At 44.1% G+C, this 26,025-nt stretch overlaps 1 protein-coding gene across 1 annotated transcript in view; it reads left to right on the top strand.

The window, feature by feature from the left end:
- The window catches only part of tenm1 (teneurin transmembrane protein 1), a gene marked incomplete at both ends in the record, with an annotated part of 491,087 nt that overhangs the window by 291,970 nt on the left and 173,092 nt on the right, over positions 1 to 26,025 (top strand). The window contains 4 exons of the mRNA XM_080745426.1: positions 9,314 to 9,551; positions 13,920 to 14,039; positions 15,604 to 15,865; positions 23,133 to 23,418. Of these exons, the coding sequence (XP_080601552.1) occupies positions 9,314 to 9,551; positions 13,920 to 14,039; positions 15,604 to 15,865; positions 23,133 to 23,418 (906 nt within the window). The remainder of the gene's footprint in view (positions 1 to 9,313; positions 9,552 to 13,919; positions 14,040 to 15,603; positions 15,866 to 23,132; positions 23,419 to 26,025) is intronic.

The raw sequence follows: 26,025 nt of genomic DNA on the forward strand, positions 1-26,025 counted from the left end.
TACAGAGCTTGTGCATTACGTTCACCCATTCACACACACACATTCATATACCAATGGCGGAGGAAACCATGCAAGGCACCAACCCGCTCACTGGGAGCAACTAGGGGTTCAGAGTCTTGCTCAAGGACTCTTCAGCATTAACTCTGGGGGAGCAGGCTTTACCGTACACCTCTTGTACTGTGATATGTGATGCTGGGTGCAGAAGATGCAGATTTCTAAAAGACACTGCTTTGTTATGACCTGATTTACCACCCTTTATCCAAGGGCTGGATTCAAATGAGCTGCAAACTGCAGTATTTCAGACAATGATCACGGTAGGCTTCTGTGATCAGTCTCTCCTAATTATAGAACTCCTTCTTACCGCCGCACTACGGATGAGTGGTTGAACGCTATATGTTGGTACGTCCGGTGGCTTATGAAGTTTGGTATTAAACCTTATTGTCTTGCTTCCTCCTCGCATGACTGTAGCTGTCCCGTGTAGGTGTTATGATGACCGATGTATAATGTGCATCCCTGTTACACTACTTCTATTAATAATACTACCACTAACAATAGTACTGATACTACCACAAAAACAAATACTGCTACTACGACTACCGCAGAGCGGCAGTGACCCAGGAGCTAGGGCGTCTGCTTATGAATCAGAAGGTTCCCAATTCAACTCCTTGGCTCCTCCTATAGCTCAGTCTCCAAAATGTCCTTTTTTTATATATATAATTTTTATCCCACGATTTTGTAACCCATTTTTTTCACCCAGTGCCAATTACCTAACCTGTAATCCTGGTTTCTGCTCTCCCTCTGCTGCGCCTGGGGAGACAACAGACTGACCTCAAGCTTCCTTCAGTGCATGAGTAGTCCAAGTTGCTTCTTTTCACCTGACGGGGGATTTCCCCGGTTTGGACGTAGCGCGTGGAAGGAACACGTTATTCCAACCAGTTCCTTTCCCCTCCATCAGGCGCCCCGGCTGGCCAGGGGGAGGCATTATAGAGACCAGGATTACTGCATGTTTTTGTGAGGGTATCTACCCTATGAGACACAGGGAGAAAGTCTCCAAAATGTCCTTCAGAAAGAAACTGAACCCCTAACTTCCCCCGCTGAGCAGGTTGGTTGTTTGCCACCATCAAATGTTGGCCGCCGCCACCATCGAACGTGCGAAGGTGTGAACATAATTGTACATTTTAAAGTGTGGGCACGCGTTTCCCTTTTTCAGCATCCGCGGACTCCGCGGTGAGAGAACAAACTCCCCCCTGCCTTTTGTGCGTGCGCATAAAGCGTGGCTATCATTTCCCAATCAGGTCGACTTATTTACTGACCTGCTCCCGGTGCAAAACAAAGCGATGCCTTTCAAACAGTTAATTTCCTCTCACCTCTCCGTCTCTTGTCTCTCTCTGTAGATGAGAGAGTGGAGGGGGGGTGGAGGTGAGAGGCTGGGTGGAGGGCTGAGGGCGGTGGCAGCGGCGTACCGGTGAGAGAGGTAATTGTCCTCGGTGTGAAAGAAAACAAATGGCTCCCCCTCCCCTCCGCCTTGCCCCCCATAATTATTTTGTTTTCCTCTTTACATTCTTATGATGCGGCGCATGAATATAGATGAACTCTCCTGGAGGAAGGAACGTGCCTTCCGTGCATAAAGGCACATTTGCGTCTTTCTCCCCCCCACCACTTTGGGGTTGATTATAATGCCTCGGTCTGACTAACAAAGCCCGCACGCAGTCTGCTCACACTTTCCTTTGTGTTTCCGTCTTTCGCGTTCTCTTCCCACGTACGCAATAATGATGCACATGCTGTACCTTACTGTACTGTGCTGCGTGTTCTCTTTCTCTCTCTCTCTCTCTCTCTGTCTCAGACCAGTGGCGTCAGTTCAGAAAAAAGCTAAGGTATGGCAACATGACTGGTGTCCGTTTCTACGGTGTCTTGGGCTGGATATGGCTAGCCTCGCAACAGCCAGACTCTCCAAAAGGAGAGTCTGAGAGTTCTCCATAGACGATGCATTATGCGATGATGTAGTTACTCACTTTGACTGACAGGTCCATTCAGTAGTCATCAGCGCATCAAAACATCGTCGGGAGAACATCAAATATGTCTTTTCCAGACAGAAATTCCAAAGGTGCAAACTGTTGTTCGTTTTTAAGTTATGAGATGCAGTTGATTTCAGATAAAACTTCGCTTAATGCAGCTTTTATTTGAGATTTGTGAACTCGCATCGGACATGGGGTCCGCCATGTTTGTTTACAAAATTCGAGAGCTGTGGCAGCCGCTCGACCAATCAGGAGCGGTGTGAGGCGGGTTCGCTCAAAATGCAGCCTTTTGATTGGAAATTGAGAACCCAAATTCTCATAAAGAGACTCGATGGGAGGGATACCAGACCGAGAAAGGAAGCACATTGGTGATGACGTAACTCGGGATGGCTTGCGAGGCTAGGATATGGCAGCCTAGAACGGTTGTTCAAGTGCAGCTAAACTTGGCATGTTATTAAACGTGCCACAATTAATAATAATGAATTGCACCTGTGCATAATTATAATACCTTGTTAAAGTGACCATTTTGTTACATCTTGCATTTGTAGTTATTTTAATGTAATTTAACAACAACCAGCACAGATAGACAAAGAGACATGCATGGATTTATATTTAAAAGTAACTTTTATTTTCCCCCCTGGACCCAGGGTATGGCAGCTGCATACCCCTGCCATACCCAATTGACGCCCCTGTCTCAGACAATCATCAGACTGTGATGTTGCCTACTTGCATCTGAAGGGTATGAGCGAATGAGTGTGATAGACGGAGAGAGATGCTATCATATGCAATCACAGAATAAAGACAAGGTTTTTGAGGAGCTGCTCAATTATTCCCCCCTTTCTGGATGGGAGAGATGGCCGACGTGATCCTGTTTTCATCAAAGAAAAGACTCCAAAGTGCTGATTGTCAAGGCTGACAGTCTACTCCTCTCTCTCTCTCTCTCTCTCTCTCTCTCTCTCTCTCTCTCTCTCTCTCTCTCTCTCTCTCTCTCTCTCTCTCTCTCTCACGCGCGCTCACCCACACACACACACAATATACGCACACGCCCGCACTCTCTCATACATATATGAAAGAGTTTTAAAAAATGCAACATCCATATAAAAGTTATTACGCAATTCCCTTGATGAATTAAATAAATATTTGCCACAAGAATCAACATTTCCCTACTGATATCGCAAGACTTTCACATTTCCCCCGTCCAGCTTAATCGCATAAAAAAAAACGCTTGCATATTTAAAAACCAGAACCCTTTATATCTATATAACCCAATCACTGTTACTTAGCTTATACATACTTGGGGGGTGGGGTGGGGGAGAAAATAAACCACTTTGCAGTTTTTCTGAGCCGGGGCTGCAGTAATCATAGAAAATAGGACAGCATAATAATGCGTTCCCCCGTCAAGGACAATACCCTCGGAATAATCTACAGTATGTCTCTTTTGTCCCGCGTTCCTTTTGCGAGAACAAAAGAATAAAAATGCAATTAATGTTATGCTGTGAATGTGAAGTGGTGCGTCGTCTTGTTGAAATATAGGCCGCCGCGCTGCGCTCCTCCACCGCACTGAGGTTATCCCGTTAGGACCTGGGATTAGTTTATACTTTATCTATTGAAAAATAGCAGATCAAGCTTGTAGATCTGCTATTTTATTTTTTTATCGTGAAAATGTTTGCAAATCTTTGAATATATATTTTTTTCAAAGCAAACTTTTGTAACTCAAATCTTTGCCTCTGGGGGGGTCCCTGGAACAACATATTTTGAGATGGGGTCCGCGGCCAAAATACATGTAATTTTGGTGGTCCTTGACATGAAAAAGTTTGAGAACCACCGATTTCGAAGAAGGACTTCGAAGACGTTTATAGAATCGGGTCGGCATATTCAAAGACTTTCACGCATTTTGATCGATTTTTCAAAAACAGCAGGTCTACAAGCTCGCAGCGCGGCACTCGGTGCCACGCTGTGAGCTTGTATATCTGCTGTTTTTCACTGGTTAAAGCATAAAACGATGGTTAAAGCGGTTAAAATCTATCAAGGACAGCATACGTTCCCGGTCTAACCGGGTTATAATAGACTATTGTTGGCCTTTCACTCCCCTGGTCTCGGCGGTCAGATACATTTAAATGTCAGCTCCATTTCCTGCCTTTTCACACGCGGCCGTGAAATGGGGAAACAGAAATGCCAGCCGGCGCCGGCGCCCCTCAGCCCCCCCGCTGCCCCCCGACCAGCTCATTGTTTACCATGAACTTTTTATTCAGCACAATAGACCTCGCAGCAGCCATATTGACAGGAATAGCTGTGTAGGTGTTACCAATGATAGGAATTAACAACAAAGTGTATAGGTCTCTGTAGGATTTAACCACTTAAATCCTACAGTGTATACTTAGCTGACTGAATGAGTCCACCTGAGGCGACCATGTCTGAATTCACCCTTTGTTAGCCTTCTGGTTGGACCCTGACTGACCAACCAGCAGGCTCTATCTGCCTTGTCCCGCCCTGGTTCCGCCTTTTTTATGCTGAATTTGCTAAAACATATTTTTTGGAGAAATAAAAACATTTAAAAACATGCTGAGTCACTATACTGCCACTGAGCAGATCCATTTTGCTGAAACCAAGTTTGAAATTAGAATTAAACACACAGAATAACAATACGAAGCAACTGAATTAAAATGGTAGTGGATGGAGTGTCCCACTGAATGTCCCACCAAGACACAGCAACCAATGGGTGTGAAGAGGGGCGGGACAACGGGCGGGACTTGACAAAGGGTGGTACCTGAGTAGGTAGAGCCTGGGATACAGAAGGTCCCTGGTTCGTGCCCTGGCCCCTATATGTATTGAAGCAAAGTAGTGTAAAAAAGTAACTAAGTACATTTACTTAAAGTTATACCATGTAACTTTTTTTATAAAACAAATCTTAAAATTGTCCTAACTGTTAAATCGCTAAAGTGTTAGAACCCCCACTCTGTTATTTTCAGCTTCTGAAGCCTTCTCTTTATATGTTTTCTATGAGTTGTGAGGGGGGGAGAATTTCCCGGCAAAATGATGTCATCTCCCACATGATACACTACCGGCCAATCACAGCGCCGATCATACACCACCGGCCAATCACAGCGAGTCCTGCTGTCTCTAAAGGAAGTAGCTTCCCTCAGCAACTGTGTTTACATTGGTGAAGGAATCTTGCTTGCTACTCCCTCAATCCTGGTCTAAAAATGATGGGAGACGGCTCTACGGAATCGTATCGGCGAGGCGGAGGTGCTCGCGACAGCCGCGGTGGTCCGCGGACCCCCGTTCCGGTGGTCCGCGGCGACTCCGGCCGAAAAAAGCAATACCGCTACTGACCACTAGTTGAGCAGCTTCCACAGTACAGCTTTAAGTACAATTTTGAGGTATTTGTACTTTACTTACTTAGTATTTCCTATTTCCAAAACTTTTACTTATACGCCACTACATCTCGGATACAGATATGGTACTTTTACTCAATTACGTTTATTTGAAAGCTTAAGTTACTAGTTACTTTGCAGATTTGGATTATTATTACTTATACTATCATGCTATTATTACTTTTTGTACTTTAAGTACATTTTGATACAAATACTTTTGTTTGAGTACATTTTGAATTCTGGAGTTTATCTTGTAACAGAGTATTTATACATTACAGTATTGATACTTTTACTTAAGTACTGTATAAAATGTGAGTACTTTTTCCACCACTGATCCGTTTGCGCCCACTGCTCCAAACAGTTAGGATTAAATGCAGCGGACAATTGTCAGGTTTGTGCAAATGTACAACCACAACAACAAAAGAAATACTCCCTCTAAATTGTGGTGTCCATATTATTATCCATGTTATCTATTATTGTCTCCACCAGCCGAAGGCTGAGGGGAGAGTATGTTTTCCCCTCCGTCCGTCCGTCCGTGCGTGCGTCCGTCCGTGTGTCCGTGTGTCCGTCCGTGTGTGTGTCCTCGCAGTTTGTGTGCAGCTAATCTCAGTCGCCGTTGGCCCGGTCGCTGCCAAAGTGAGCACACACATTCCCTGGATGCCAATCTAGAACCTCTGCCCTAAATTTTTCAAATGGCCCTCATGGTGGCGCTATAACAGGCCCATTCGTCCTGAGTTTGTGTACAGCTAATCTCCGGCGCCGTTGGCCCGTTCGCTGCCAAAATGAGCACACACACTCCCTGGATGCCAATTCAGAACCTCTGCCCCAAATTTTTCAAATGGCCCTCATGGTGGCGCTATAACAGGCCGATTCGTCCTCCCAGTTTGTGTACAGCTAATCTCCGGCGCCGTTGGCCCGGTCGCTGCCAAAATGAGCACACACACTCCCTGGATGCCAATTCAGAACCTCTGCCCCAAAGTTTTCAAATGGCCCTAATGGTGGCGCTATAACAGGCCGATTTGTGTGGCCTGGTGGAGACCTGTGCTCGGAAGAGCACTGCTTCTAGTTCTTATTGTCCTTGGCCCATTCCTTTATTCCCTCTATACCACACTACACTATTTTGGGCAACAGTTTGCCCCAGGATACGGGCACTAGTGTCCTGGGTTCCTGTGGATAATTAGTATCATTGGTAACACCTGTGAAGGGAGTGACATTACACAATGGCACTATATTTATGTCAATATGGCTGCCGTGAAAAGGCCCAGTGGAGCGACACCGGCGATATGGGTGTGATTTGTGGCCGCGTGATGTTTTCACGATGCGTCCGTGTCGTTCACATTTGATGGAGTCTGCTGAGTGTGATGAGAGTGATGTGTGGAGTCCATGGCTCACTGACCAGCTCTACAAATCTGTACGTCTGGACAGCTCTTACACTGTGCGCGTGTGTGTGTGTGTGCCTGCGTGCGACGTGCGTGTGTGCGTGCACGTGACCTTCTCCCTCTGCTAACTATCCCTCTCTCCCCCCATATCGCACTGTCTCACTCTCCCCGCTGCCTGTGTTTAATAACTGTTTAATGTCTTGATTAAATGAACAGTGCAGATTTAAGTGGACGGCTTGTTTGCAACAAACGAACCACCTCATAATTTGCTTGTCGCACGTGTGTGTGTGTGCTGTGTCTCATGCGTGAATGTGTGTGTGTGTGTGTGTGTGTGTGTGTGTGTGTGTGTGTGTGTGTGTGTGTGTGTGTGTGTGTGTGTGTGTGTGTGTGTGTGTGTGTGTGTGTGTGTGTGTGTGTGTGCTTTGTCAACTCTGTGTGGTGCGTATGCGACACGTGCATTTAAGTCTGTGTGGGGTAATTTACATGTCAACTCTTGCTGTGCAATTACAATTAAGGCATTTAGCAGATGCTCTTACCCAGAGTGACTTGGAAGTGTAAGATCAGAGTACATGCCATGAACCTGTTCAACAAATGGCAGCGTAAATGGCCACTTACTGTACTTAAGTAGAGCGCAAAGAAAACAATTAAGTTCTACAAAGTAACTAGGACACCAGGTAAACATCAAACGCATCTGCATAAAGTCACTGTCGGGCAGAAACCTCCTATCTCCAAGTGAAGACAACAGATCTACAAGCACACAACGCCTTGCAGATCAGCCTTTTTCACTAGTTTAATTCATTTTTAAAATGATAAATACAAAACGAACGGTTTTGGACATACAAGGTTTCCACCCGACAACAACGATAAATAACATTTGTGTCTTAGCCATGCGGCATGAGGCGGCTTGATGTACAAGAACATTCCCAGTCATATACAAGTATATCCCCTGGACATAACGCTAGTATGTCGCAGGGACCTATTCCCCCCAATCCAACCCCTTGATGCTGTGTGTGTGTGTGTGTGTGTGTGTGTGTGTGTGTGTGTGTGTGTGTGTGTGTGTGTGTGTGTGTGTGTGTGTGTGTGTGTGTGTGTGTGTGTGTGTGTGTGTGTGTGTGTGTTGTATAGTCTTTGGTATGACCCAGCCGGAGGATCGAACTCCGACACCCCAATCTCAGGGCTGACACTCGAAAACAGGGTTCCCCAATTCGTTTTCTCCAAGGGCAGAATTATGTCTAGGGTACCAAGCCGAGGGCCAGATCATTGTGGGGGGTGACGAAGGCGTTCCCGCTACTCCAGCGTTAAGATATACTAGTGTTGTTGCTGCTCTTATACCACCATTATTATAATTATTATGAGAAATACACTCCTTAAAGTTGAAACAAAATAAGTTAAGAACCAATTAACCAGTCTGCTTGAAAAGTATGCATCTGTATTAACAGCAGCTAGTTGACAGTGCTTGCCTTCCTTTGATCCATTAACAAGGGGCTGTCAACTACTTACTGGCATCAGCTGGACACAGACACACACACACACACACTTTCCCTCTGCAGTACTCTGTGTCTGTCTCATTTCTCTCCAAAAGCCCTTGAATATGATTGAAAATGATTAAGGATTACTGTGATTATGGTAAGCTTACGTTTCATATCGCACCCATCATACCTGTAACTTTCACTACTCCACCAAAATATATATATTTTTTATTTTTGACTGCGGTTGGTGGGGGCCGGACAGAACCCCCCCGTGGGCTGCAAATGGCCCACAGGCCGCCTATTGGGGAACCCTGCTCTAAAAGCTGGTCACCCACAAGTATAGTAGAATTTGAGAAATGGACATTGTGCATGAGGACAATTTCCCAGCTCCACCCAAGAGAAATTGTTGTTTTAATGATTTAAAAGATAAAGGAGTTAGGAACCGTTAAACCTACAATTTTGGAAAACAGGTTAGGATTGAGCATTTACATATGTGCCGTTTCAAGTCTTCAGGTTTTACTGCTCTTTTCATGAAAATGTCCTCCAAAAGCATTTTTTTCCAGAGGTTTCTTTCCCTGTTTTGCCTTTCAAATCTTTATGGAGAATGGAGAGTATTTTTGCAGAAACTCACAAATGGCAAGAAACCACTCCATTCCCTTTGAAAAACAGAATCCACCTTCATGGGTAGATTTAAACTTCAGACTTCAGAGACGGTCATGAAAATGGCTTTTTTCCTCACTCAACAACCTTCTAGAATGTCGATTTCCTCAGAATTATAATAATACGAATTCGTTTTTTGCAACGCGTTGTGAGCTTGTAGATCAGCTATTTTCAGAGCGCAACTAAATCAACTGTAGATTTAGTCGACCAGCATCTATAACGATATTTAGACTTTAAAACTAGACTATAGCACTAAAACATTTCAGATGACTAAAATACGACTAAAACTAAATTCAATTTTATTCAAAATACTATAACGCAGGCGTCTTCAACAGGGGGTCCTGGACCCCTAGGGGGTCCTCAGAGTTACTACAAGGGGTCCTCCAAATCTCTGTGTGTGTGTGTGTGTGTTTCAGATGGCCTGGTGGACTGTGTGGACCCAGACTGCTGTGAGCAGGTGAGCTGTGGCTCTGACGCCCTGTGCCAGGGCTCCGCCGACCCGCTGGCCCTGCTGCAGAGGAACGGCCCGCCCCCCACCGCGCCCCCCGCGCCCGCCGCCAGCCCGCACACGCACAGCTTCTACCAGCGCGTGCGCTTCCTGCTGGGCAAGACCGCCACGCACACCCTGCCCGGAGAGGTGCCCTTCGACACCAGGTGAGAGGCTTGTTGTTTGCGCTCCATGCATGTGTTGTTTTTGGACAGCAAATTTTGATTTAGTCATAAGTCTTTTGAATAAAATGTCATTTAGTTTTAGTCATAATTTAGTCACCTGAAAAGTATTAGTTTTAGTCTAATTTTAGTCGTCTAAATATCATATGTTTTTAGGCGACTAAATCTACAGTTGATTTAGTCAACTGAAATGTATTTTGGCAGGCCTTGATGGCACCCCAATGACCGATTTTACACTTGGTTGTGTGCTGAAAATAGCATATCTACAAGATATGTAGATCTTGTAGATCTGCTATTTTCAGCACACAACACCTGAGAGCAACCAAACAAAAAATGACCACTAGTCCCTCCCTAACGTTTTAGTCTAGTTTTTATTTTGTTGACGAAATTGTCAATATATTTAGTCTTAGTTTTAGTCATCACAGCTTAGATTTTATTTAGTTTTTATTTAGTTTTCGTCAGTGAAAAAAAACGCAGTCGACAAACATTTTTCATCACAGTTTTAGTCGACAAAATCAACACTGGCTCCATGCATTGTGGAGTGTTTTTGTGTGGGATGCGTGCCGACGATGCATGTGCGCGTGTGTTTGTTCGCATATCTTTTGTGTGTGCGCCCGTGTCCTTGAAAAGAAATAAAAGAAGACTGCACCGAGGAAGTGCGGACGTCTTTTGTTCTTGTTATGTATATGTTTTTGTCCTACACACCAGCGTCTACAATGGATGTGCATAACAATTTCCTTTCATAACCGTGTCCTTGAGTCATCCTGTACGCGCACAAGCGCACATACTGATACGGTACATGTTTATTAACCCCTTTTAAAACGCCCACTCTTTCAGGTGTTGAGAACGTTGTTGTGCGTCTGTGTGTGCATGCCAGTCGTTGCCAGTATACTGTACATGTGTGCAACAAAGTGTTTGTAAGTATAAGTGTGTGTGCGAGTGTGCGTGCAAGTGTGCGTATGCGTGAGTGCGTCTGAGTGTGCATGCCAATCGAGGTATCAATTTCGGCTTCAATATATTATTGCCATGCCAACTGAGTTGATGTAAATAATAAGACGGTATTATGGTATTCTTTGATTTAAAATGTTCCATGATTGTCAATCCCGTTAAAAACAAAGCTGCACTTTCTATTAAACTGATAGCCAATAAAATAATTATTTGTAGGTATAAAATAAAGGCTGGTAAGTCTATCGGTTTAAGCAATTAAAGATGACCAGGCATGGGATATTGAAAACATTGCCAGATAACATCCAACTACAAAAGCGATTTATGAATTTATTCAGCTGCCAGTCTGTCACCAGACCAGCCCACATCATCTCCATTCAGATCACTGATGGTATGCAGGGAGAAGGCTGCTTATTTATTTCCTAGCTATTCATTATTCTATGGGCCTTAAGTATTTAAAGCCAGCAAGACGTGTCAAACCACCTAAGCCCTATATACAGTACTACTTCATTGTACGACAAATAGTGAACAGATCTAAAATAGCTGATCTGACGCCAGGTTGAAAGTGGTTAACCCCAGCAAGACTAGTCTTAAAGTAGGCTAATTGCCTATTACACACAGGCTAGATAATGTCATACATGATACAGTGACTTCTATCACCAGAAGCTCAGCTCTTAATTCATTTTTTACACAAATACCATCATATCACCGTACACCCTGGTGAAATGTCAGGAAAGTAGGAAGGTACTGTATATATATACACCCCCCAAGCCTAGAGCATGCATTTCATTAGCATGTGTCTGTGGCAATGAGTGTGTGCGTGTTTGTGATTTAGAGTTAATGAAGGAAAGATTGAGGTTGGGGTTAGGGTTAGACATTTAATGCCTTATCATAGCCCAAGGTGATCGCTCATCACCCCACCCTGGTGTAGTTTTCTAGCTATCACCTAGATAGCTTTTCACCTCTTTAGGAGATAGCTATAAAACTACACCAGGGTGGGGTGATGAGCTATCACCTTAATGGACTATGATAAGGCCTTTAGAGGTTAGGCTAATGGGGTTAGAGATGCAGAGCTAGATTTTCATCCATGCCTTTCCCCTTATCGCTAAACTTCTTTGCCTTTTTCTACTATTTAAAAAAAAAAAAAAAAAATCAAATCTACAAGCTCACACCGCGTCGATGTAGATGGCCTTTTGATTTTTTTCTTTTTCAAAATATAAAAAATACGCAAAGAAGTTCAAGGGCATGGACGAAAATATATGTCAGAGTTACAGTATATGCCTGATGTATGCTTCGTTGCCACGCCGAGGTTGTGCACCCAAAAATAGCCGATCTGCAAGCCCAGAGCGCGTTGTGGGCTTGTAGATCAATTTTTTTTTTACTATGATGGACTTACGGTCCAAAAACAAAAAGCGAAAGATTGCCGTTCATAGAATCGTCTTCCTAAAATGTCGGACGTCCTCACGAGTATAGTACAAACCTGTGTGTGTGTGTGTGTGTGTGTGTGTGTGTGTGTGTGTGTGTGTGTGTGTGTTTGTGTGTTTGTGTGTGTGTGTGTGTGTGTGTGTGTGTGTGTGTGTGTGTGTGTGTGTGTGTGTGTGTGTGTGTGTGTGTGCGTGCGTGTGCGCGCGGACACGTGCGTGCTCCTCCAGGGACTGGATCCCTGTGTTCCTTCAGGGACCAGAGCCCAGTGCATGCTGGTACAGTACATGGTCCTCAGCCTGTCTTAGTGTCAGAGTACAAGCGGCCGCTGTTTGTTTCCTGCTATATTTATGTTGGTGTGTGTCACGCGGTAACACACCACTCATAAAGGTGTCCCCATAAATATTTCAGTGCCCTCTCGGCCGGCACGCCAGAGATGAGGAGGGGAATATATCTTGTTGGCACCGTGACCCAGAAAGTTTCGGACCAGAAAAAAAGGAGAAAAAAAAAGAAGAAGAGAAGTGATGTGTCGCGCTGAGAAATGGCCGGGTACACCCTCCCACTGACCCTGTTCCAAACCCCCGCCTCGCCTCGCTCACTTTTACAATAAACAAATAAATTAATTATGTGCATGACGTTGTTTTTTCGGAAGGGGAAATCGATGGCGTGCTTTCGGGGGCCAAAAGTAACAAACGGGGCCGACGCGGTCACGCAGAGCAACCCTGCTGTCTCCTCCCGGCGGAGCAGATAGTATCCATCAGTGTGTGTGTGTGTGTGTGTGTGTGTGTGTGTGTGTGTGTGTGTGTGTGTGTGTGTGTGTGTGTGTGTGTGTGTGTGTGTGTGTGTGTGTGTGTGTGTGTGTGTGTGTGTGTGTGTGTGTGTGTGTGTGTGTGTGTGTGTGTGTGTGTGTGTGTGTGTGTGAGTCATCCTAAATCCATCTGTCTCCATTTTATCGGTTCGACTGTTCCCCCCCCCCCCCCCAGTTTAAACAGCCTATTTCACACTTTACCGGAAATATCAGCGGGAATGCTTCGAAACGTTCCGCGATGCGTGTGGCAGTGGGCGTGGCTAATTAAGACACTCAAGATAGAACGGTGCGTGTGCGTTTGTGTGCTTGCATGCATGTGTGCGTGTGTTAAAAGGGTATTTCTTTATGTGACATGTCGCTGCGAGCGTCGGCTGTATTTATGGCGCTTGTCCGCTGGCCAACCCTGGCAGGTTTGTTGCGGGTGCCAGGCAGGAAGTGGTGGCTGTCTGGGAGAGAGGGAGAGAGTTGAATAGAGCTGTTGTCTCTTGTCGGGTTACAAGGACGTCTCGTCTGAGGTCCCATGTCTCCACAACCATCACGCTGTCAATCCCCATGAACCGGAAAACCTCCATACCTCTCCCTCTCTGTCTCTCTGTTTCTCTATTTCTGACCCAGTGGTGTCAGTTCAGCAAATGGCAACATGACTGCTGACACCTGTCATGTTGCCGTACCTTAGCAACAGGCATGATGCTGATGATTACTAATGATGCCGCTGCTGTTAATTAACAATAATACATTGCGCCTGTGCTGACCTACTGAACCGGGGAATAAACCATTTGTCAAGATAGGGACAAATGGTTAGGGAGGATACAAGTGTGGAGAATATAATACCTGGTGAAAGCAATCATTTCGTTCTAATTTGCATTGTAGTTTAAAGTGAATTTATAACAAAATAATCAATGCAGATAGTCATAGAGACATTTTTTAATTTATTTTAAGAAGTACTTTTATTTATTTTTTCCCCCTGGAGCCAAGGTATGGCAGCTTCCATACCTTGCCATACTCAATTGATGCTCTGTTCTGACCAACCCCCCCTCTCTCTCCCCTATCATCACCCTCTCTCTCTCTCTCTCTCTCTCTCTCTCTCTCTCTCTCTCTCTCTCTCTCTCTCTCTCTCTCTCTCTCTCTCTCTCTCTCTCTCTCTCTCTCTCTCTCTCTGTCTCTCTCTCTGTCTCTAGTCGTGTGGCTGTCATCAGAGGTAGTGTGGTGTTACAAGACGGCTCTCCTCTGGTGGGCGTCAACATCACCTTCCTGCAGCACCCAGAGTATGGCTTCACCGTCAGCAGGCAGGACGGCAGGTACAGTACCGTGTGGCTGCACACTCATAAACGCACCATAGGCCGTATAACATAAACGGACGTGACGTCACATCACCTGTTGGTTTCTGCCATAGAACGTGAAAAGATAGGGACATAGCGTCATGCCATTTCTAATAGATTTAACCTCAAATTAAGCCCATTTTGCTTATTTGAAATCTTTCTATACCCGGTTGAAATCCAGTCCAAAATGCAAAACGGAAAGTAATGCTATTGGCTGAAAACGCTGCGAGGGCAGGTCTTCTCTCGGTAGTAACAACTAGAAACCCTAGCGACATACGATACTTTATCATTAATTTTATTAAAACTAAAGTTTGAAAACATAAGGTGTTTATGAAAAGGTTTACTAAGGTAATGAAATCAACTGTAAAGTTCACCCAAAACCTCATTGAGACACATTGAGATTATAATGTCTTGCCAGCAGTAGAGGGTGAAATAGCGACATCTGCTGGGCCATTAAAAGGAACAGCAGGCTGAACGAACCCCCGGAAATGTGCTTCAATTCCAGCGAAGGGGTTTATTGCCCCTTGGTTTCTATAGACCCGATCTGAAGCCACTATTTGAGCGAATTCAAATCCACTTTCCCGAACGGACCTGGAAAACGAATGCTATTGTGCGGAAGGGCAGTGACAGTGGGTCTTTACTTCCACAACATACAGCAGACAAGATATCACTGAGGATTATTTCCATTGTGGTCCTCTAAGAAAAAAACAGTCACCACATATAATAATAGCAATATCAGGCAGCAGTCTATACACCTTTACTTATTTTAAATGACTATAATATGGTTATTGATTCATAATTTGATGTCCCGGGGGAGTCAACAAAAGGATCTTTTGGGTCTGAAGCCGTAAGCCTGAGACCCTTTGACATCCATCATAAAATTAAAGTTAAATATTTCCAAACTACAACAATAACAAAAAGGAAATGTATTAACTGGGGACCCAACTACCCTGATGAGCACTAAGAGATGAGGCATTACATTTTGTATAACACAGTTCTATTGTGAAAATAGCAGATCTACAGATATTTTCACAATTTCTGTCTCTAATATTTGACAATTTTGCCAATGTTTAATTTGTCATTTTAGAGGTATTAAAAAGTCCTTAAAATGTCAACTTAAAAATGTGCAGATCTATACTTTTAAACTTTATGTTGATTTGTTTACTGTTGAATGAGAAAACAATGTTGCACATTAAGTTAATCATCTGGGGACCACCCAAAATAATTTATGGACCCCCCTGGGGGTCCCGACCCACAGGTTGAGAACCACTGTGTTAATTAGTGAAGGTACGGAACTTCTGTGTCATTGTGTACAACAAATGTGGTCGTGAGATTATCTCCACACACACACACGCACACGCACACACACACACACACACACACACACACACACACACACACACACACACACACACACACACACACACACCCACACACACACACACACACACACACACACACACACACACGCACAGTGGTTCAGTAGTGTTGTCATGCTCACAGTCACATCTCCTCTGTTCTGTTGTTGTTCTTGAACCTGTAGTTTTGACCTGGTGACCTCGGGGGCCATGTCCATGACCCTCATGTTCCAGCGGCCACCCTTCCTGCCTCAGACGATCCCCATCTGGACCCCCAACAACAACTTCCTGGTCCTGGACCATGTGACCATGGCCCGGGAGGAGGCGGCGCTGCCCAAGTGCGACGTCCGGAGCGTCGTGAGTCCGTACCCGCTGGTGCTGCCCTCGCCTCTGCCCAGATACACGGGGGCGTGTGCCGAGCGGGGTCCCGTCATACCGGAGCTCCAGGTACTGTACCATAGTGTACCATACACACACCACACTGGTCAAAGCATTCTCACACCCCTCTTGAACTCCCTCTTTTGCAGGTCTTTCAGTCCGATTGTATCAAAAAAGTACCTCGGTTAAGGCAGCGGAAACTTGTGATTGTCTGCGCAGAGGTGCCAAAAGAATGCTAACCTGGTGAAAATGCTAACCTGCTGACACTGGTGAATGCTAACCTGGTGAATGTTAACCTGGTCGGACCAACGGGAGGTCGTCTCCACCTTAACCGAGGTGATTTTTTGATACACTTGGACTGAAAGACCTGCTAAAGAGGGACTCCCCCTCTTGACACTGGTCGTCGCCATGTTGACTTGGAGTATGGTGGTCATTTATTGTCAAAATTCAATCTTTGCCACATACAAAATGAGCGTTACTACCAGAAACACATGAGATAGCCCAGGACAGGTCTGTAACTCTGACAGTGTACAAATGGAACCAAATGGTAGAGTTATGGTGGTCCTTGCAAATAAAACGTTTGCGGACCACAAGTACTAGTGGACTCATAATGTGCCATAGTGCCGTTGTAAATCAATGTCATATATATTCTGAAGAAAACCTTGAGACTTGAGGAATCGGGTCTTATAACCAAAATAAGAACATTATAATTGTGTGTAAAACAGAAAATGTTGGCATGGACAGAAAGAAATCTGCCACGGACAAGGCTTAAGGCTCTTTTCCACCGGCAGCGATAACGATGACGATAACAATTTAAAAAAGTGGGTTTTCAATTGAAGTGGATCGGCAGCATCCACCCAACACCGATACAGACAACGATAGCCGACAACTACATCGTTAGGATCAACAACGATGTGGTTAAGATCACAGTGATATGGAACTGGGTCTCTGACAAACAGCTCGAGGTGCGCTCTGCGCTAGCGGCTGTTAATTGGCGCCTCTTCACATTGATGTCCGATAACTTTATCGGACATCAATGTGAAGGCATAATTATCGCTGTGATATGTTATGGCTATCGTCATCGTTATCACTGCCGGTGGAAAAGGGCCTTTAGTATTAGCCACGGACATACTGACGACCCCTGCGCAGCATAAAACGTTTCTGGCAGACAGGGATGACAGGTTGACAGTCGGTCATGTATGTTTTTGCGCCATGCCGACGCGGAGCACAGCCTTCTGTGCAGCGCGCTAGCGAGGATGAGTCATGAGCGCTTCCCAGCCTATCGCCATGCAAATTGGACGGCGCTGAGTCGGCAGAAAATGGCCTTCACACACTGCTCAATGCGGAATAGTAAAATCACCTGGAAGTTTTAGTTGACATTTTTATTCGGAGGAAATGCAGCGTCAGGCTTTGTAACGTTATGCGTTGTCAGAATCCCGCTTTGTTCAAGTTCATTTGAGTTCTAAAAAAAAGAGTGCTTTAAGACCTGTTTCATGGAGCAATGCAAGTCAACGGGGAGAATACGTTTGAATTATCATGTTTTTTTAATCAAGAGAAACTGTTGAAGATATCTCACCGGTATTTAGAGTTACATGAGAGCAGTGTAACTATACAACCTAAACCTCTAGCAAAGTGTTATTTAGCTTTAAGGGCAGAACTGCATTCCATTTGTTGCGATAAATTGGTCCAATTTATGACAAGAGCGTTCTTCACTTAATATATTGTCAGTGGGTGTGTTGCAGGTGGATTCAGTCAGGCCAATCAAATGACAGCTTTTCATTACCCTTAAGAGCAGGGTGCCAGCGGCAATTTGCGCAGAAGAGCCTCATAAGTTCTGCTGAGAGCCAACTGATGACCTGGTGCGCTGGGGCTGCACAGACCTCAAGCACCTCCGACAGAACGCCAAGAGCGCATCATGTCACATTAGCATGGGAGGAAATAACAGATGCAGTTAATATGTCTGCCGCTGGTCCTATGAGAAGCATTTCTCTCTGAAACGGTGACATTTAGAATTCTATTTACAGGTATACTGTATGCAGGGGTCAAGGCGTCAAAGTATTGCTCCTCTCCTCTCCATAACACAACATGTAGATCTGCAGTTTTCATCAGACATTCACGGTACAATGAAGTATATAATGCTTAAATGATTAATGATGTCCGGTGGCAGGCAAACAGAAGCAGTACGTGTAATAATCTATCTACATTAGCTGACAAATCTCTAAGCCTTTAATCAAGGACTACTGTTTTGTTCGATACAAGCATTGAGTATGGCTGTATTTTATCTTGCGACATTGAATGATCCTTGAGATACTCGTGAGAAAGTCTGAGAGTTATTCATTAATTAATATTTAAGATGAAAACTCCACCTTGCCTTCTTTTGTTGTGATCTGATCGACAACCCAGGTCGAATGCCACAGTAAATAGCCTAGCCTAAACCACCAGCACAATTTCCTATATCCTTCATCATATAATAATGGGAAGAATGGGGTAGAAAATAGGCCTATTTTAGAAGTAAATATTGTTAAACAACCACAGCCTTTTTGTTAGCCAATTATCGTGAAAGCACTGTCTGTGGACCATCACAATTATTTTCTTAAGGGCCGCCGGGCTCCGCACCCCCCCTGTTCCAAACTACTTCCCTAGGGTCCTATTTGCACCTCTCCTCCCATCAGAAAGTCACAGCTTTCAGAGTGACTTTGGTGCTAAGAAACCGGCCGTCAACAGCTCTGTCTGATATACTGTATCTAATCCTGTACCTGCCAACTATAATTAGGATGCTGGCAAACTATAGACAATTTACAATCTTCAATTCAGGCATTTAGCTGGCACTTATTCAGAACGACATACAGTACAATTGTAAATGGCGTGAACTCTAGTTAACAAACAACTACACAATAGTAGTACAGTGCAAATAAGTCAAACATCAAAGTAAACATCAAATGTATAAGAAAAAGAAGGTGCGCATCAGCAATGGTTTTCTCAATGGAGTGCTAGACCTAAAGTCAAATATACATAAAAAATAGGAATTAAATTCCAAAAAGGTAGCACATCCCCAATGTTTAAATCAGGAGGACAAAGTACTCACATTTCCACTTATTTATTGGCACACACCAAAAAGGAACGCTTACGCGTTTCGGCTAAGAGCTCTGACGAAGGCTCTTAGCCGAAACGCGTAAGCGTTCCTTTTTGGTGTGTGCCAATAAATAAGTGGAAATGTGAGTACTTTGTCCTCCTGATTTAAACATTGGGGATGTGCTACCTTTTTGGAATTTAATTCCTATTTTTTATAAACATCAAATGTCTAACTACTGTGTATGTATCGAAATAAAAAGCATTAGTGGGAAATCAAAAACAAACAATGTAAACTAGAAAGATGCAATTCTGGGAAATTGCAAGTGTTGTTTCCCGCCGGGAAAACAAATTCTGTCTTACCATTTATATTAGATATTATGATATCTAATTGCGACCGTCAGGGAGCAGTTTACTATGAAAACCTCCACCGGCCGTCCGTCCGTCACACGTCACACGTCACACCTTTGTTTGTGTACGGTGTGATGTCATATATCTTCAGTATGACATCACACCACATGTGTACGTTGCTGTGGCAACAGTCTGTTGTTGCTGGTCTGTTAGTGTACGTTAGCAACCACCTTAGCAACCATGGTTTTACCCTAGCAACCAACTGTTTACCCTAGCAACCAACTGTTTACCATAGCAACCATGTTTTTTTACCCTAGCAACCAACTGGGCATAAAAGGGATTCTGTTAGGGATCTCCATATATGGGCATAAAAGGGATTCTGTTAGGGATCTCCATATATGGGCATAAAAGGGATTCTGTTAGGGATCTCCATATATGGGCATAAAAGGGATTCTGTTAGCTGTTAGTGATCTCCATATATGGGCATAAAAGGGATGCTGTTAGGGATCTCCATATATGGGCATAAAAGGGATTCTGTTAGGGATCTCCATATATGGGCATGAAAGGGATTATGTTAGGGATCTCCATATATGGGCATAAAAGGGATTGTATCCCAGATGATGCCCTGTTAGGAGATCCACACTAACAGAATCCATATATGGTCCTACCGACAGCTGCTTCCAGAGGATCAACAACAACAAAAAGCAGCAAGAACACAAAGCCATTGACAAGGCCCTGCAGAAAATGCATGACACGCTGCTGCGCCACACTCAGCACCCCTAAAAACCAGTACTTGGGATTTGTTGATGTAAATGTTCACATAGAGTGTAATAATTGGTAAAACAAACTTTTGGCCTATTTGTGGAGATAAGCGACCAACGGTCACTTATCTCCCGATTAGGGAGTCTTACTGGTATAAATTGTTAGATAGATTGTGATAGTTAAGAAACATGATAGTGAAGAATGACCAAAAGCTTCAGTTTTGTTGTGCAGCCGCCCAACCTGGATAACATCACTCAGAAAGTTTAGAAAACACAGGATCACTTTGCTGGGAAAAAACATTCTCTGAACGAATACAATAGTGTGTTGCCTATGCCATAGGCTGGAGCAGTGTTTCTCAACCACTGTGCCTGGGGACCTTTGGTGTGCCCTTGAGAAGGATCAAGTGTGCCCCTTGAAACTGCTTGAAAGCCAGTATTGTATTTATCATTTTAAAAATTATATTTTAAACTAGTGAAAACAGCCAATCTACAAGCACACAACGCCTCGCGGTGCGAGGCGTTGTGTGCTTGTAGATCAGCTGTTTTCACTACTGTTGTGCGACGGCCTTGTATGATGAAGCAGGGCTTTACTTTGCAAAGAAACGTACACATTTGAAACTTGGAGATACAAGGTTTCTTCCCGACAGTGATGATATTTACACCCCCGTATTATGTTGGTGTGCCCATAATTCTTGGGTCATGAAAAGTGTGCCCATGCAGAAAAAAGGTTGAGAAACACTGGCCTATGACAACCACATTAATAACTAAATATAAACCATATTAACCAACAAAGATGTGCATACTATAGCATATCAAAATAGAGGACAAGAAGTGATACGTTGGAGAGAGGAGTGCTAGGGGGTGAGAGACCGAAGAGGTGTGTTTTCAGACTGTGGAGGAAAGCAGGGAGTGAGGCTCTGAGTTTATTGCTTGGGAGCGAGAAGGAGGAAGAAGTGTCAAGATGACTCTATAGGACTGGTGAGGCGTTGTCCAGGATGCTTTAGGGAATGTTCAAACTGATTTCCTGTCAGACTTCCTGATCTAAGTGAGCGGGAAAGGTCTTGCTGTTGGGGCAGCAGTGGCTCGAGGGGAGAGCGGCCGTCTTGGAATCGGATGGTTCCTGGTTTGAACTTTGAGCCCCAATGAAGCGCTTTGTGCCTTGCATGGTTTCCTCCGCTGTCGGTGCATGCATGTGTGATTGTGAATTGCATGGTGATTGTATGTTTGTAATTGTTGATGTGGACACTTAACCCATTCAGAACGGGTACACAGTATTGTGTATTATTATTTTATGCTTTAACTATTGAAAAATAGCAGATATACAAGCTCACAGCGCGGCACCGAGTGCCGCGCTGCGAGCTTGTAAATCTGCTATTTTTGAAAAATTGTGAAAATTAGAATTTTGACCTGATTCTATAAGTGTCTTTTGAATCCTTCTAAGTTTTTTGGAAAAACCTATGTTTCTATGTCAGCAATCTGTCTGGCCATCGTCAAAGAAAAGGTCCTTTTCACTTAACTGGAGTTCGGTTAGTCTGTTCTTGAGAGACTACTGTGTCAGTGGTGCTCAAACCTTTTCATGTGAAGGACCCCCAAAATGATATGTATTTGGCCACGGACCCCCATCTCAAAATATTTAGTTCCAGGGACCCCCAGAAGCAAGATTTGAGTTACAAACGTCCGCTTTGAAAATACATATATTCAGAGATTTGCACACATTTTCACGACTTTTTCAAAAATAGCAGATCTACAAGCTCACAGCGCGGCACTCGGTGCCGTGCTGTGAGCTTGTATATCTGCTATTTTTCACTGGTTAAAGCATTCAATAATTCTAGGCCTAAATACAGTGTTTTTCGTGTGGACTATTACATTTAGTTTGGTCTCCTCTCCTAAAATGTGTCTTACTCTCATTGCTTTTTAGAACTTATGTTGACTCTGACATTCCCTTATCCATACGCTTTTAAATGTGCACGTTTTAATTATATACTTCATGCTCCAATTGCTGTTCAGCACCTTGTAACCCCTTGTTTTGAAAAGTGCTATACAAATAAAGTTATTATTAATATTTTAAACGCTTTGGAGAAAGGCACTATCTGATGTCTGCACTTAAACTGTGTTTCGTGTGGACAATTGTAATTTGTTTGGTCTCCTCTCCTAAAATGTTCCTGACTCTTATTGCTCTTTAGAGCTTGTGTTAGCTGTGATATTTCCTTATCCGTATGCTTAAATTTACATGTTTTAATTAGATACTTCATGCTCCAATTGCTGTTCAGCACCTTGTAACCCCTGTTTGCTATACAAATAAAGTTATTATTAATATTGTAAACTCTTTGGAGAAAGGCACTATCTACAGTAAATATGCAGTCAATTTACCATTTTGCTGAGAAACCACCCACACATCGGCTCTGCCTGTTGTACTGCATGAAATATTTAATCCTGTTCCTGCCAATCATAATTAACACAGTGCACATTATAGCGCGCAGTGCACATTATATAACTTCCAACTTTTTATCTAATCTGCTCACAAAAAGTTAGGAAACTTAACTTCGGTCGATTATATCTCCCCTTTAAATAATAGCGTTATTGTGTTTTTATATAATTTTTAATTGTTGATTAGTCACCTTTACAACGAGGTAAAGCTTGTATGCATCGGGCATTTGTGTATTTTTACACTTTGTTAATTTTAAACTCAGGGAAGCCCAAAACGAGAGTGAATGCCAGCAGAACAGTAGCCTATAGTGTAGGTCATTTAATCAACAATAAAAATGATATAGAACACAATACCAATTGGTATTATTAAAGGGGAGATATGATGGACGGAGTTTGTTATCTTTTGCTGGGTAGTTTAAAAGTAAGACGCCCTGAGGTCGCACTGAAACAACAGAGACTGACTCATAAATATGTCCATATATGGGCGTTCCCAGATATGGGCTTAATATTGTTGACATCAGGGATCTCCATATATTTGCAAATGAATTCTGTCTTGGCCATATATGGAGCGTGACATGAGGTGACTGACTGACTGACGCACATGAGCTGCATGTTTTCATAGTAAATGCGGCCTACGGTCGCAACAATACCAATTGGTATTACTAAGAGGTATTATTACATATTGACCGAAGTTTCCTATCTTTTTGTGTCCGCTATCCTGTGTGCAGGCGGTCCAGGAGGAGGTTGCCATCCCGGGCTCCTTGGTGAGGCTGAGCTACCTGAGCACGCGGGCGGCGGGCTACCTGTCCCTGCTGCGTGTCCTGCTGACGCCGCCGTCCCCCTCCTCCCCCGTGTCCCCACTGGGCGGCCTGGCCAAGGTGCACGTGCGCGCCTCCGTCCAGGGCCGGCTCTACCAGCGCTGGTACCCGGCCGCGCCGGGCCTGGTGCACCGCGTGGTCTGGAACAAGACGGACGTCTACGGACAGGAGGTCTGGGGCCTCACGCACGCCACAGGTACACTGTCACATCCGTGCGATAATGTTAGTCGCGAATGGGACTCCCTTTTTCTCAGGTGTTTCACCCAGGTGGGCATGGTTATACCAGCAAGAGCCGCTGATACAAACGACCTACGGCCTGGTCGCGACTTAGGCCACGACTTGGAGGTCGTAGGTCCCGGTTCTGGAGGTTTTGCGCGATCTCGGTCGTAATTCAGCGACCTGGGAAGTCCGCGATCGAAACTCTACGCTTGCTAAGGGAAGGGACGCGAGTTTAGAAACTCTACGCTTGCTAAGGGAAGGAGCGCCGCGATCGAAACTCTACGCTTGCTAAGGGAAGGGACGCGAGTTTAGAAACTCTACGCTTGCTAAGGGAAGGAGCGCTCGTTTTCAACAGCGTCGGCAGGTTAGCTACTCAGTGTCGGCAGGTTAGGGTTAGGGTTAGGGTTAGGGTTAGGGTTAGGGTTAGAGTTGGGGTTAGGGTTAAGGTTAGGGTTAGAGTTAGAGTTGGGGTTAGGGTTAAGGATAGGTTTTGGTGCACCTCGCGTGGTCCAAGTGACTACAATGGAGCGCTTCCTACCTCCGGTTCAGCCAATCACAAGCTTCAAAAGGTTGAATAGCGCTGCTGCTCTAGAATATTCTGCAAAAAGACCTTTTAAATACGACCGCGGACTTCCCAGGTCGCTGAACAACGGCCCGATCGCGCAACAACGGCCCGGGGACGACCGAGGTGGCGCAACCACGGCCGGGGGTCGCGAAACTAGACCGGCCGCGACCTAACAAGTATGTACCGCGAACTACGACCTCCAGAACCGGGACCTACGACCTCCAGGTCGTGGCCTAGGTCGCGACCAGGCCGTAGGTCGTTCGTATCAGCGGCTGTCTCTCGGTTATACCGGTATATGCCTATACCTAACGTTAACCTCAGTAAAACTGTGCCTAAACCTAACCTTAAACCTAACCTCACAAACACTTTGACTAACCCTAACCCTAACAGAAATTATGCCTAAAACCTAACCTCAAAGCCACGCCCACCTGGGAGAAACACCTGGGAAAGAGGGAGTCCCAACTGTGAAAGTTAAACACAAGCCATTTTATTGTTCACAAACGAACAATTGTTCCCTCTCCTCTCCTCTCCCTCTCCCTCTCCCCCTGAATACTTTATTGAAAGTAAATTCTATAGAAATTGTGAACTGAATGGCAGCAGTTATTCTGGATTTCAAAAGCAGAAAATTCTGAAGAAAACTGTCTTTGAACCAAATGTAAGAGTTGAGAGAAAGTACTATTTGAAATCAGTCAGTGAAAGGCAGAGTACGGTAAAATAAAAGGTTCAAAGTATCACAGGCGCAATTCAAAGTCGATGGGTTTCTGCCAAAAGAAGTGCCCATCGTTGATGTCCCTGCATTTGTTGGATGGTGAGAATGTGATGTATTTCATTCACGACTGTCAGTTAAATCCTGCAACCCCAAAACCTGACCTTACAAAGTCCCAGAGTAGAAGCTGAACAACAGAACATTACTTCTGTCATTCCCTGTTTGCCTGTACTGCTTTGGCCCTAGCTCTCTTGGCCAGGACTCAAAATATGTTTGATTGGGGATGCACCGATATGGAAAGTCTTGGTCGATACCGATACTGATGTTTAAAATAACAATTTATGCCGATATTTATTTATATATGTATTTCCCCCTTTTATGCCAGGGAAACAAATACATCTTTATTATATTATAAGAAATAGCGGTTCAGAATCTACAGCTTGGTAGGCGGCAGATAACGAATACACCAACATAGCCAGCACAACAGATAACAGATGAATATCAGCTACTGCCATCGGTTAATGTCAGCTTTATTAGCCGATGCCAATCTTGACCGAAAACTGCAAATATCTGGCCGATACAGATGTGCATCCCTAGTTTTTATTTATTTATTTATTTATTTATTGATTGATTGATTGATTGATTGATTGATTGATTGTACAAAAATTAACACACAGACACTTGGGCCAAAAGGATAACACGGGGACTTGTTTCCATTGTGGTCCCATGTTTTCAATTCATGAACAGAGTGTAGAATATTAACACAATAATACATGTCATCAACAAATCGTCACTGTCAGGCAGAAACCTTGTATCTCCAAGTTTCAATCTTTTATGTTTTTTCATAAAGTAAAGCCCTACTTCATCACACAAGACTGTCGCACAGAAGAAAATAGTTTTTGGACATACAGTACAAGGTTTCCACCGGCAACAGCAAAATACTAATACTGTAGCAAAAAAATGTATAAAGAAAGAAATACTAGAAAATGGAAAAAGGAAAAGGGAACATTGGTGGCAGTGTAAGACCTCTCATTTCAAGGGGATTCAATATGACACAATAAACAAATACAAATAGTCATAGAAACTGCTATAGAAAAAGGAAAAGAGAACATTGGCGGCAGTGTAATACCTCTCATTTCAAGGGGACTCAACATCTATGTCCACTTGCAGTTTTCTGACAGATGCTTTTTAAAGTTTTGAAAGAAGCAGCCATTGAGTCACGTAGACCGTTAATGGATAATGACATCAGGGCGTTCCATTCATACCTCGATGTGATGTTTCTTTTTTCCCTGGTTAGATAATGATTACATACC

This window comes from Nannobrachium achirus (assembly GCF_963921795.1).
Source record: "Nannobrachium achirus genome assembly, chromosome: 17".
NCBI classification, from domain to species: domain Eukaryota; kingdom Metazoa; phylum Chordata; class Actinopteri; order Myctophiformes; family Myctophidae; genus Nannobrachium; species Nannobrachium achirus.